General features: G+C 43.7%; 3 protein-coding genes across 3 annotated transcripts; all 3 read right to left on the reverse strand.

Moving 5' to 3' along the window:
* Nucleotides 1-2: 2 nt before the first annotated feature.
* On the reverse strand, nucleotides 3-3,246 carry CCR75_002638 (uncharacterized protein; the record flags this gene model as incomplete). Its single annotated transcript, XM_067960735.1, has 2 exons — nucleotides 3-2,897; nucleotides 2,954-3,246. The coding sequence occupies 2 exons, from the start codon at nucleotides 3,244-3,246 to the stop codon at nucleotides 2,594-2,596; spliced, it is 597 nt and encodes a 198-aa protein (XP_067815497.1). The 3' UTR covers nucleotides 3-2,593.
* Nucleotides 3,247-3,382: 136 nt separating this feature from the next.
* On the reverse strand, nucleotides 3,383-4,083 carry CCR75_002637 (uncharacterized protein). Its single transcript, XM_067960734.1, has 3 exons — nucleotides 3,920-4,083; nucleotides 3,655-3,828; nucleotides 3,383-3,594 (listed from the first exon to the last, which is right to left on the reverse strand). The coding sequence occupies exons 1-3, from the start codon at nucleotides 4,004-4,006 to the stop codon at nucleotides 3,535-3,537; spliced, it is 321 nt and encodes a 106-aa protein (XP_067815500.1). The 5' UTR covers nucleotides 4,007-4,083; the 3' UTR covers nucleotides 3,383-3,534.
* Nucleotides 4,084-5,945: 1,862 nt separating this feature from the next.
* On the reverse strand, nucleotides 5,946-9,419 carry CCR75_002636 (uncharacterized protein). The gene is made up of 5 exons (XM_067960733.1): nucleotides 9,396-9,419; nucleotides 6,812-9,299; nucleotides 6,600-6,749; nucleotides 6,150-6,537; nucleotides 5,946-6,084 (listed from the first exon to the last, which is right to left on the reverse strand). Exons 2-5 carry the CDS (start codon nucleotides 6,988-6,990, stop codon nucleotides 6,031-6,033), a joined length of 771 nt encoding a protein of 256 aa, XP_067815499.1. The 5' UTR covers nucleotides 6,991-9,299; nucleotides 9,396-9,419; the 3' UTR covers nucleotides 5,946-6,030.
* Between the last annotated feature and the right edge of the window lie 4,735 nt (nucleotides 9,420-14,154).

The raw sequence follows: 14,154 nt of genomic DNA on the forward strand, positions 1-14,154 counted from the left end.
CCAAGGACGTGTAAGTTGTTATTTTAATATTATAAAAATAGAATTATTTTGGGACCATATTTGAAATATTTAATGAAAAATCTATTTTTTTTTTATTTTCGACCTCGTTTCAAATTTATTCTTGAAGAAGAATTGAGTATTGATCACGAAAACAATCGCATCATTAGACATCAAATAAAAAGGTTACTTCTGTTAGTACACAATGAAACCTCGTCGACAACCTGTAGCAGCAAGTAACCATTTTTCACCTTGAGGATCAACCACCTTCAACTTGGCTACAAGCACGAATGATCCTTTTACCGCCACTCTCGTGGCGGCTACGTGCACAGGCATCTCGAACGGAGCATAGAGCCTTCTATCATTACCTGAAGCTGTCTCTTTCACGCTTTGCCAACAGATCGGTAATATCGTTGAAACACGATAGTGCACTAGCTTATCACTTGCCGTTGCCTCCATGCACTCGTGGCTCGACAAATTATCACTGTCATCCACACTAGCCGAATACACGAGCACCTCTGCTTCCACAGCTTCTATTCGTTTCTGCCAATAGCTTTGTGCACCAATAGGCACCGCTAGCACACCTTTCAACACACTCACAAAATCAGTGCCCAGAGACACCCCAAGTTGGGAACGTGGGCGAGGTTTCGTCGTAAATGTGGCGTTCTCAGCAAACGTGAGAAACTGTGCACTCGATTGAAGACGCTGCTTTCGACCGAGTCGTGAGCGAAAAAACAGAGGCGGCAATGCATTGGGAAGGGCACAGAGAACGACTAGTAGCTGTTGCAAGATGCGAGCCCCAACACTGGCTTGACGCAAAGGTGATAGCTGCGCAACGCGATGGAGCTTTTCTCGTACACTTTCACTCAATTCTGTGACTACTTGCAAGCTCCATTGTGACGTATCGATACATGATCCACGCGTTACAGCAAAATCAATTGAGTCAATCGGCTGAAGCAACATCAATCCTTCGACTGCTCGAGCAAGTAAAAGGCACAATTGCACGTGAAACTGAAGCGAGTCCAAATCCGGCTGATTCGCACCCAGCAACATTGTACGCAGCACGTCGTACTGGTGTGCCAGAGCACGGAATTGCGTGCTCAACGTCCCTTCTCGTCCAGCCACATGCCCTGGTGCATTGGTATATGCCATCTCCCCAGCAAACTGTTGTGCATTTTGCACTAGCTGCAGCCATCTCAGACGAGCAGCTACAAAGTGTAGCTGAAAATCAAAGCGACAAAGAGGTGTACGCGCCGCCTGCAAATACTCCCGAGCGCAAGTAAGAGTATGCAAGCTTTCCAGATCGACGGACTGGTGGTTTGCAATTCGTGACTCGGCTTCACATAGCGTCAGTAGAGCATGCAACCAGCCACCAAAACATTCACTACTGACCATGGCTGCAACTTCACTCAGCCACTGCTTTGCCAAAGAAAAACGTCCTCGCAACATGGCAATTGTTGCCATTTCGTAGCGCTCTGCATGAGATTTGTCGCTTTCGAAAGTAAACAATTGTTCCTCAAAAGCGCGTATCGTTTGGCTAGTAACATGGTCCGGATCGAGGGGAGTTCTTACCAACTCATGAGTCCAGAGAAAAAAGGTTCTTGCTAGGGCTTGCATTCGATTGGCATCCGTTTGGTCGATTGTCGATAATTCCTGAAGCAACATTGGTAGTGCTTTATGAACAAGATTGATAGGAGGTGGTTGAGCTTGAGCTCCAAGCACCTTCATGATGCCATTTCGGCGAGGTATGGCGACATATTGGTCCACTTTTGCGTCCGCGAGGATAATGAAAAGCTCAATTAAACGAGACGTGACCAATGGTGTAAGTCGTACGGAAAAATCCTGACAGAGTCGAGATATCGCGGATAAAGCGTGACCCCATGTGAATGTGGCAGTATTCGTAGCACGAGGATGCAACAAGCGCAGTAATTCATCAATATGATTTTCAAAGGCTGTTGAGTGATCTTGAATAAGTGTTTGTTGAGCAATATTTGAAACAATGCACGTGTAAGCACGTCCAAAGCGTTCATCAGCAGTAGTAGTGAGTCGTGTCTTTATTATTTCGAGAAACATGACTGCATTGTTCCCTACTTCGTAGCCCGCTGACCACTTTTCGAGGAGCAGTAACGCAGATAATTGATGTCGTAATTTCCATTTGTCGAAATGATTCGAAAAGTTCGAAAAAATGCCTTCAATAATAGCTGGGAGTTCCTCATTATCTCGATCTTTTCCATCGTTGAACACAAGTTGTTGCGTAATTAATAGTGTAAAGTTCTGGATTAAAGGCCTCGGGTCATGATCGAGAATGTGATGTAATACCTGTCCATGCATTGCTAAGAGAGTATCGGGGTACGCAGCACAAAGCTTCGTCATCGCGCGGACACAAGCCACCGCATTTTTGTCACTAGCAAGCCGTTCATAAAACTCCGCACAGTACGTCCATACTTTCTGTGCCTCCATTGAAGTCGTCACGGCATCAGCAGCTAGACAGCATGTTTCGGTCGTCTTGTCCTCTAAAGTCGCTGTCAATACATCTTTCTGAAAGGAAGGCTGCAATGGCAAAAGTGCACGCACAGTTTCAATGGCTGCCATGCGTTCATCCCAATTTGTAGCTTTTATCCCCTTGATAAGTTGCTGTTGCACCGTTGTGTTTTCGAGAAGGAGCGACGGCATCGTAGCTAGTATTTGCAGCGCCATTGTCCGTGCCGTACAGGCGGTGGCGTGCAGTAAAGGTCCCATTAAATGGCCTAAAAGCTTCGGCATCAGGCATAAGTATCCACCGCAGCAGTCCTATTATCCCATTTGTAATACAAACCTTGCTTGGATCATTTACTTGTGCTACGTGACCTTTAGCTCGTTGAAAAACACGTAAAATGGCGCTTTGTACAATAATATTCTCGCTAGAAACACCAAAGAATTAAGACACACTATGACCTACGTTTTTAATTGCATCTACCTTGCAGCAAAGTGCTCCGCCAGCTTGGTAAATACAACCGCCAAAAAGTCCGGCCACAGAAACGATTCAACTGTAAAGAGTCTCGAATAATAGTGAAAACACTCGGCGAGACGAGCAGCAGAGGTGCGAGAATTGATCGCTGGAATCTGCAAAGCTTTCACTTGAACCTCGAGCTGGGCGAACTCGCGCAAATGAAGATCGGTAGGCGCACACTTTGTATGGTGAGGACTTAGAACCAGTGGGAATTGATCATTTGGTGGCACCAGTTCCTTATGCAATACACCAGCTAACATGTTCGGATATGGTGAGGATAAACAAAGCCACCTAAATAAAGGTTCACAATTAATGCTCTTAAGACTCGGAAGGCCTACAGAACCAATTGGTTTTTTTTAAATGTTAAATACCTTTTATAGTATTAAATAATGAGCTCAAAGAATAAGCTTTAAGATGTCGACAAATGACTTTATATTCTCATGAGTTGTAGACCGGCAAAAGCGCCGAGCTGCAGTTCTAAGGAATTCAAGGCTACTTCGCGATCGAGTCAGGAAAATGATATGTGCGTCGTGTGATAAAGCCATTTCTTAAGCAGAAGTTTGTTGAGTTATTCCTACTATTTTTTTATCATCAAATTGCTTTAAATTCTGTGGCCATAAAAATACGTAAGCATCAAATACATTTCTTTGAATGCTTAAGCAAACCACCTGTCGCAGCGAAATTAGTAGCTGCTGGCGTTGAGCAAGAATTTTAGTTTTCCTGTTAAAAGCTGCAGCAGATTTCTGCACTGCTATCGCCCATTGCTGGTGAGTACGTTGTCTTTCCTCTTCATTCCTCATATTTTCCAACTCGTCTTGCTCCGGTTTTCGTTCAGCCATCTCCTTTCGAGATCAATACACACAAATGACATTCTAGACGTCAATATGTCGCATTATTATCAAGAAAATTTTACGCAGAATGTTCTAATCTCACGCCTGAGAGTATCTCCGACGCAATGGCGGCAAACAGTCGCCGCTTTCGACGCTTTTGAAGGTTTTTGCGTCTTGTGCGCGTGGGCATTCCGTAGAAAACTGTAATCACGCAAATTGGGGTTTTGTAGCAGCTAATATGTAGAATAAAATGGGCCTAAAACCGCTAAATACTACCGAGCTAATGAAGTTATGAAAATTTCAGCCTCGGGATCAATTTTTTTTTTCACATTTTTGGTACTCGAATTCATTGGCACGAAATTAGTAATATTGAACTAGAGTCTATTTATGATTGCTATCGCAAACTTAAAAGTTATTGCTTTCTTGTCACCTTTCAACGGTTGTAGGTTAAAGAAAAAGAAAAGACGTTAAATTAATTGTAAATGATGCATATAGATTGGAGCTAATGTGCATAGCATTCTTCGCTTCGGAAACGACTGCCATTAACAAGCGTTGATATATAAAATTCTAAACTCAGACTAAAAAACTAAGCTCAGTCTTATCAATTGGAAACGCTTTGGACCTGTGTTGTTAAGTTGGCTTTTTACTTCTTGCATTCAGAAATTAACCAGGAATCTTTGAAGTTGGGGAAAAAACGAAAGAAAAATTGTTGAAGTATACGCAGCAGGAAACGAGGCTGCTTGGTAAGGCAACGCCCTGTATTCCTGCCCAAACTTTTTGTCGTTAAACGATCTATATATAAGTAGCTGTCCACGACAGAATATTCAGTGGAGACACCGCGACATTTCTCTTATCTTTCTCTGGCTCGAAGAAAGCGACGAAAGTGCTGTAGAGGCAAAGTAGAAATAGCATTCTTCGCTCCATTCTCGAAGACGAATAGCTCTTTACATTCGATGCACTCTGTCAATAGATGAAGGTTCTGTCGAAAGCTATAGACGATTCGAGCATCTACATCGAGCAGTTGTCCCATGGAGGCGCGGACTCGTACCGACCAAAATCTGTAAGACAGAGCGAAACGGATCGCCGCAAGCCACCTTTGAGCGCTATCGTTCCTATGACAGTGATGGCCTTTCCGTGCTCCGCTATCTATCGCAATACTCATTTCGTTATATACATGAGCTTAGTTGTAAATGTTCGGCATCCACACGTAGCTTTCATGTTTGACGCGTCGTCTCTTACTCCTTCTATGTATTTGCCAAAGTTGCGAATTCAAATGCCGTGTCAATTATTGTCAACCGAACGTCTACTATTTGTGACGGGGTGTCTCGTGCATAAATATTGAATCTTTTTTGATAATATCAGTTATGAGATACCCTCGCTATTCTGTAAGCAAGTCGGCAAATCAAGGTCAATTGAGATGAATTTTATTAAGCGGAAACTTTTGCTTGTCGAACTGAACATTGCTCTGAGCACCGCAGTCTTACACATCACATATGCAAACAGAAGCTAGAGACGTAACAGCGACAAACAAAGGTCAAGAAGTAGAAATGGTATATTTGAAACAAATTCGCGATCGTCATTTAAATTTATTTGACCAAGCTTTCTTGCTTGCCTTAGCCAATTCTGTTACTGCTTAATTGTCACGGCAAAAAGTCATCTTTCCTATTTAAGTGAGACCATAAAAATTCTAACGCAGAATTTAACGACGTGCTCAAAGCAAAGAATTTGCATGGATAGTTTGCAGCTTAGTTCCGGAGCAGCCTCGTTAGTAAAACTTCCGCTTGCAGTCACGAATTTTTCTGCTGAGCTCAACATATTTCAAATTGAAAGTGCAACGCCGTATTCAAGAAAAAATACGCTTCAACTCAACCAACTTCGTAGGTCTTACAAAATGTTGGTTACTGTTGAAAAAAAATTCTACCAAGCTCCCGCGGGTATGTCACGAGTTTCCTTATGTATAGATATCAATACTCACTCAATGTTCGAGGTCTTAATGCTGCAGTAAGTAACTTAAACTTTATTGGAACACTGTCGCAAGCTCGTGAATACAAGTCGGGCGCAGGGACGTCGAAATTAAGTAGCTACGCTCATTGGTAATAAAGTAAATAAACTTTACAATACTGTTTGGATGATGGAGCATATAAATTGCCAACAAGCAACTTGATTTTTTTTAAAAAAATATTACAATCACGTCGTAAGTAATCTTGTCAATTCCTACAATGGCGCTGGAGGAATGTAGCCATGCTGAGCAGCGTAAGACTGGGCCATCTACTCGTCGCAACAGCGATATTAGTTACAAAATACATCACATAATGAAGATAGCGTGCCCATACCTTCGCCATAAATTCCGGATGCTCCTCAGCTTCGTGGAGCACAAAAGCTCCAGCCTTCGCTGCAACTCCTTCGTGTTGACGCAAAAGCGTCTCGGTCTCCTCCACTGCAGGACGGTACGTCGCCGTGGGATCCATATTCATATTGAGCGTTCCCTCACGGAACTGCGGGTGGAAGAGCATAATTACAAGACTCAGAATCGCGTTCGCACACATGAGAAATCCCACGAAAAAAGGCAGCGAGCCTTCCATGCCAAAGTCCATAAAACCCACGATAAAGATAAAGGCGGTGCGACCGCGGTATGTAAACAGAAAGCCAAATTGCTGGCGAATCCAAGGCTCCATATGCTTAAAACGACACTCGAATGCCAGCAATAGTAGTGCAAATACGCTGCAAGTAATCAATGATACGTCTAAATAAAAATAGCAGAGAAGTCGCTACTAAAGACGTACACAGCGTAAAAGGAGATAAGGAAGCACGTGATATCGAGCATCATCAAATTAAAGAGCCCCATAAATCCGGCGAGTGCCTGCAGCACTGCCAGCACCACATTGGCGTAGCGCAGATACCGCATAAGCGTGGCGGCTTCCATCCTCATCATTCTTAAAACGCCATCATATTAACATTTTATTCAATCAATCGTAATTTAAAAAAAAAAACGCACTTTTGCCAATACGTCGTGGGCGCTGACAACGTCGAAAGTGACGTAAAGCCGGTATTTTCATTATTGCCGTGCTGGCGAATAAAACCCGATCCACTAGTGTTTCCCATCGCTGCATTTTGGGAATTTAGTGGTGCGCGCAGCAGCCGCTCCTGCGCATCGTTCTCATTAGAGCTGAACATGCGATTTTGTGCTTTTTAATACTGCGTTATTATCATCATCATTTAAGCCAATATTAAAAAAGGCGATGTAACTTTGTCAATTATTGTTTATTGAAATTCGCCGAGAAACCAATATGACAAGGTTTGAAAAAGTCTCAATTGAAATAAACGTCTCGATTTCCTACCACATCTACTCACTCGTGTTACAACAGCTGTCCAGACTTACTTTTGAATACTCCGCGTGGCGCGATACGTAAAGTCTTCAAAGTACTCACGCTCGCGATCGACCGAGTCAAGCATGCGCCACTCTGGCGTGTCTACGGGCACTTGGTTAATAAACTCGTTATCCACATACTTGGCATCGGCATCGTCGATAACATCAGGCACCCACTCGGGTTCAATATTCTTTTGTTGCAATTTCTCCCAGTCAATACCTTGAAAGAACGGATGTTTCATTATGGAAAACGGTACCGCTTCATTCGCTCCTAGACGTTTGAATGGATCACGCTCAATCAAACCAGCAAGCAACGACTGAACGTCCTCGGGCAATTCCGGAGGGATATAGAGAAAACCCTCTGCAATATTGCGATACATGATGGCCTTATTATCATCCTTGAACGGCGTGCGGCCAACGTACATTTCAAAGATCAAAATCCCAAGGCTCCACCAGTCACATGTCTTGTCATAAAGTGCAAGCGGGTCACCTTTCTTGGGGTTCGCGGCAGCAAGAACTTCAGGCGAAATGTATTCAGGGGATCCCGCTAATGAGTGGGCTTTCATGTTCTCGTCATGGCGCGCGTAGGTCGATAACCCAAAGTCCACAAGAACAATATGGCCATCTTTCTGTATCAGAATGTTCTCGGGTTTGAGATCGCGGTAGATAATGTCCAGACTATGCAAATGCGCAAGACCTGCGACGAGCTCGGCAGCATACAACTTAATGCGACCCGCTGTGAGCTTGAGTTCATTGTTTTGATTCATTGTCAAGTGGTGGCGCAAGTCGCCACCATTGTAAAACTCCATGCCCATGTACACTTTGTCTTCGTTCTGAAATGCAAAGAGAAGCGATGCGACAAAAGGATGACGCACTTCACGCAACATATCGCGTTCAATCTTGGCATTTCGACGCATAGTGTCGTCCATACCAATCTTGGTAATAATCTTAATTGCATAGACTTTTCCATCCGTGCCACGAGCGGACAAGACGCGACCGTACGTGCCCGTTCCAAGAACCTTTAAGAGTTCAAAATCTTCAATTCGCAATGTCGACTTGGATTTGCCACGAGTTGAATTCGTTGCAGGAGTCGCTGTCGATCCACTAGCGACACGAGAAGCTCCTAAGCCATGTTCCTCCTCATTGCATACCGACATGGTCATCATGGTCCGTGTTAGCACTTCTTCCTCCATATCTTCGACTTCTTCAGCTTCACCCGATAAAAGTAAATCACGCTGTCGCATCGCCTCCTTTTGCACCGTCGCGTCCAAGTGATTCACAAGAAAGCGGTAGTATTTCCACGTACTATTCGTAAATCGTCGATCGCCCGACACGTGCATCAAAACGCCATTGCGAAGTAATGCTGTACCTAATAACAAGGCTTCTTCAGCAGTCGAGCACGTAATGCCTCCCTGCATTGGACGATTTAATCCATGACACAGCATCCACTCGACAGCTTCTTTCCCCGTAATCACGTTTAAATGGGGTTTCAAGTACAAACTCCGGTCTTTCCCTGGCAATTCCTGTCGCATTTGTTCGGCCGCGGTCCAGAGTTGCCATAAACTCGGTTCGCGCATAATACGACTCGATATTCGCACTTTGCCCTGTACTCGTTTCATTTTGCCACCAGGACGGAGCTGTAAATCGTACCACGCGACTCGCTCGTCCCCGCTTGTGTTCATGTCTTCAAGGCTTAGTAACAACCGTCCGAGGTCTTCATTCTCCACGCGTCCTTTGTCTTTGCACTTGACTAGCACGTATTTAGCCTTCACGAGGTTCGTTTGAATCCCAAACGTATATTCTTCCGAAGCCGCGGCGGCACCAATGCCCAGCGGTTGATGCGACTCGATGTGGCTCTCGAGAGAGCGCAAGACCGCGGCTTTGAGTGGACTCCAGACCGGATTTGCCTGGCGCAACGGGGGTGTGCGCTGCTTTTCGCCTTTTATCTCGCGTTTGTTTTCGTCCAATAGCACAAGCGTGCAGTAGGCATTGCGACTTCGACCGGACTCGGACGGAACCAAGTCCCACGCCTCAATTGGCGTCACTTTCAAGAGGTACCGTCGTTTGACCTTGACGCGCATTTTCCCATTCGTTTGATGGCTTTGACGTGAGACGCCTGCAGTACGAAACGAAAAGACAAAAAAAAAACATGAGGACACGTGGATTGACGACCATGTACACAAGAGAAAGATTGGCGTGCTCATTGACGTACGCGAAGCCTGTTTCCGACCAGCCATGACGACATTCGTGGACTTCATGACCACAAAGAGGGTTCAAAGCGACTGGGAATGCCACGACGGAAGTTGTGGAATTGTGCAGGTGGTCAGGGCTTGGAGCATGGAAAAAAAGTGCGGCAGGGAGGTGCAGCTTCTGAAAACCTGTACGATCTGGTGTTTTCACGTGCACCATTTGCGAGATGTAGGGTTTTAGTATTGAGACTGAACTTCAAAACGCATACCTGGCATCTCTGGGATGGATGCTTATTTATTAGATTTAAAGTTTGCCGATATGCCTGTCAATTGACACACAAAGACTTAAATTATTGTTAATCGGCTGCTTACTGCGAGAGAGTCAGTCGGAAGAGCTACCGATGTTACAATAGTTATTTCAACCATAATTGTGACCAGAAAATTAAAGTGGTGTTCTTGTAGCGGTTTTTGCTTCAGACAGACTGTGCCGCTATAACTGTACATCCCCCGTCATTTTTTAATTTATTTATTTAAAGTCATGGCTTCTGAGTGGGTCGAAATGAAGTTGAAGTGATTTGTTACCACGGCTTTTCCGTTACCCGTTTCGACATTCATATTAAGCCATTCAAAAATTATTCATTCAAAAATTATTCATCATTTATATCTCTAAAAACCCGCAGTGAACAGCCTTGCGCCACCCGCCCAGAATCCCCACGCTTTCTTAAAACAATCAAAGGCAGCAATTGATGCCCATGAACAACAAGAAGGCTGTGCTTTTGTTTTCAAAATCACAAAAAGGTAGGCAATAGAGAAAATGGAGAAGTGAAAGCTGAAATTTATGTCTGCTCCCAGTCAAATCTCTCACCGATACATGTAATAAGTCGACAATGTGTGCCTTCTAGCCGCAGCATAGGTTATCTATCACACGGCGACAAGAATCTAGTCATTGGCAAGAAGAAGTTACCAGTGAGAAACAGAACCATGAACCTTTGCTCCTCAGCAGCAGCAGCATCATCTATTGGAAATGGTATTACTCTAGTCGTTTCACGCTAGTTAGGAAATGCCTGAAAAGGCATGATGAGATAGGTGAAGTAGCGGCCCACGACTTATCGCCTATCGGATTAAAAACTTTGGACAGCTTCGGCAGCAGGAAACGGCTTGGGTGGAAAAGAAATGAAGAAAGGTAAGACAACTAACGCAAAAAATCAATGACAGAATCCTTTTATTTCAGTGCTACAGACATCCTCTTTGAACTGAACTAAGCAAGCTTGCCAACGAATCGGTTATGAGTTCAAGCTCAGAGAAGAAAGACGACATCGACGGGGCACTGGCACCGCCGACAGCCAGTTACGAAAGGGGTGCGTCGTAGCCTACTGGGGTTGTAGGCGGGCACGTCTTCATGCGGCCACACTCTACTTAGACACACATCCTAGCACAGCGAGGAAGCGGTTAGACGGTCTTCTCTTGCGTGCAGTGAGGTAGTTGTGGTGGGCGCCTTAGCGACCTCACAAACACGCTAAGTACTCTAGTAAAGTGTCGTCGCAGGAGCGGCAATCCGGCTCCTCGTGCGCACTTACTAACGTAGGAATTAAATTAGATTAATACAGATTTACTTTTTTCCCTATAGAAGCCTTCCTTAGTCCACCTTCAGAGCTAAGCCACGCTTGGTCACTTTTAATTTTTCCTCTGCACGTCCAAGTAAAACCTTCCTCTGCGCGTCGTGTACATGGAGTAGACGGAGGCTCCTTTACTACACTATTATAAGTGTAGGCTCGCTTTTGCTGAAGCAGTACAAGCAAAAGTTGTCCCATTACACGTGGTAGCATTTCGTGGTCTCCGTTCAAGACGACGTACGCATCATCCAGCATGAATATGTTGAATGATGAAGCGTACGTCGTCTTGAACGGACAACGTAGTTTTCACGCACCGCGTAAAGCTTCCACGCTACGCTTGAGAGGTTCACTCACGTTAGTCGCCCTAAATGGAAAGCGACCGAACGGATGAGCACGACCGATGTCGAGCCAGCCTTCCGAGCAATGTTGTTGCTATGCAAAACACGATCAAATTGCGGCTATTGCCGAGTTCATTCAACGTGAGCTTGATGCGACATAGAAAGATACTATGCTTGACCCTTAGCAACAAAGTGGTTGCCATTTACAAATGCAAAGCAAATTGGCAAATTTTTCATTTGGTAGGCTGAATGATGGAAGGAATGTCAGACTGGAGCCAGTGCTTAAGTAAAAGTGTACTGGCCGCTGGTAAGCATTTGCAATTATATCCCCAAGCTTAGGCATTTGCATCCAGTATGGCTTTCCTACTGGGCTTTCCTTGGTTACTTAATGGTCTAACATCTTCTGTAGGTTGCCAAAACGTTCCTGCAATTGACAAGTGTAAAATTCCAACTTGCTAGGCATCTCATTGAAGAGCTCTTGTCGATTATGGTTGCAATCATCCCCGGGGGGGGCGATCCATACAGATGGCCAGAGCACGGACGCCACAGTTGCCATCAACAGAGACATCGTTCACAGATATGGTATTTTGTGTAAGAATCTGAGGCAATTGCTGACTAAAGAGGTTTTATTGACGTCTTGTCAGTTCATGATCTGAAGTTTGAGAAAAGAAACAGTTGCAGTATTAGTTGGATTTATCATGCTTCTGGTGACTTTCTTTTTCATTCTTCATCCTAATAGAATGACACCCGCGCTTATTGTGTCCAACCTGACCACAATCACCACATTTTCGCCTCTTCGTACTATATACTCGAATTCTGATGGGCACGCTTCGTAGTATTCTTTGGTTTGGTTCGGGCACCAATTGGGCGACTACGGGTTCCAAAATTAATGGCTGGAGGCTTGAGCTTAACAAATTTGCTTTGCCCGTTCATACATTATGTAACTTGTGCAATCTTTTCAATCTTTTCTGCTATTGGCAATGATTGCGAGCGCTTGCTAATGAATTTACATTGCATTTTGATGTGATTGTCAAAATGTTAATCAGAAATTGAACTTATAAATTTTTTCATTCAATGGAGATGCCATTGTTCGTGAAAATCACATGCAGTTAGCATGCCGCTCTTATTCACCAGTTCCTGAAGTATGTGCATACAAGGGATCCATGGTAGATGTAAGAATGCCGGTCAAGGCTCAAGATTTTCCTCCAACTTTACAAGTTCTGTTAGTGTAGGCGGGCACGTCCTAATGCGGCCACGCTCTACTTAAGCACACACCCTAGCACAGCGAGGAAGCGGTTTGCACCTGCTTCTCTATAAACTCAAATTCTGATGGGCACGCTTCGTAGTATTCTTTGGTTTGGTTCGGGCACCAATTGGGCGACTACGGGTTTCAAAATTAATGGCTGAAGGCTTGAGCTTTACAAATTTGCTTTGCCGGTTCATAAGTTGAGTAACTTGAGCAATGTTTTCAATCTTTTCTGCTATTGGCAGCGCTTGCTAATAAATTTACATTGCATTTTGATGTCATTGTCAAAATGTTGGTCAGAAATTTAACTTATGAGTTTTTCCATTCAATGGAGATGCCATTGTTCGTGAAAATCACATGCAGTTAGCATGCCGCTCTTATTCACCAGTTCCTGAAGTATGTGCATACAAGGGGTCCATGGTAGATGTAAGAATGCCGGTGCAAGGCTCAAGATTTTCCTCCAACTTTCTTAATTCTGTTAGACATCTTTTCAGCACAAATTTTGAGATTTTTCCCGAGACCAATTTAAAGACTGAGGGTAACCCAAGCAAATGGTGCATTTTCTGTTCACTGCGCTTTGCTTCCTTTGCCTTCACCTGTTGTGATTTTAAGTAATGTATAAAATACAAAATTTGAAACAGATTTGATTACAGATAAATAAATTAAAATCTTGGCCTTTGGTTGGACATACTATAAGAATTCAACAAACCTGATGTTCCACGGCAAGTACAAGCTTGTTAAATAAAGAGAGCGGATCCCCAACTGACACTTGGAGGAATTTCTTGATGTATGCATGGGTCCCTCCCAACCCGTGATGTTGCCTTGTTGCCAAAATGCAGTTTTTTTGAGGTCCAAGCATCTACAAATTGCTCTTTGTCGAAGAGCCATGTTTTGGTAATATACCCAAGAACTTCACGAAAAGGCAAAAGAAAAATTGAGAGTTTTTTCAACTGTGATTAATACATATCTTCCGATTTTGTAACCACAAGCGCCTAACACTTGCTTAAAAATTCACCCCACAATATGCCTGCGGGAAAGGATCTTTTGCACTTGGCCTGAACGTTTTTGTGTGTATGCCATCTGCACAGAAGGCTCACCGATGTAACGGGGTGTATCGTTACATGAAATTAACAATAAAAGATTGTTAATTAATATTATCCAAAAGGTAGATAATATTTGCAGGATATTACTTTAAATAGTAATTTCCTGAATTCTTATCTATAAATCGGTATAGACCATTATGTCTATTTATTCTGCAGACTAATCAGCTGTAGAAGTAATCAAAGAGAGTTACGAGATAAGATAGATAAGAATTCATTTACATGTTTAGTATTAGTTTATAGTTAAGACAACATTTACAAAGATAGATTAACAAGACACTTAACTATATTAATACAGTTTTCATTTTACACTCTTAAGCTAACTTGCCTTAAGAGAAGTCTTCCTCTATACGTACAGTGTACGTCACCTAACGAGAGGCACCACTCACATCTGAAGCAGTGTGAAGTGGACTTGTACTGAAACAGTACAAGTCGCAGTGCCCCGTTACACCTGGTAGCACTTTGTAGTCCGTCCAAGGACCACA

The sequence above is a fragment of the Bremia lactucae genome, linkage group LG19, assembly GCF_004359215.1.
Source record: "Bremia lactucae strain SF5 linkage group LG19, whole genome shotgun sequence".
Lineage (NCBI taxonomy): Eukaryota > Oomycota > Peronosporomycetes > Peronosporales > Peronosporaceae > Bremia > Bremia lactucae.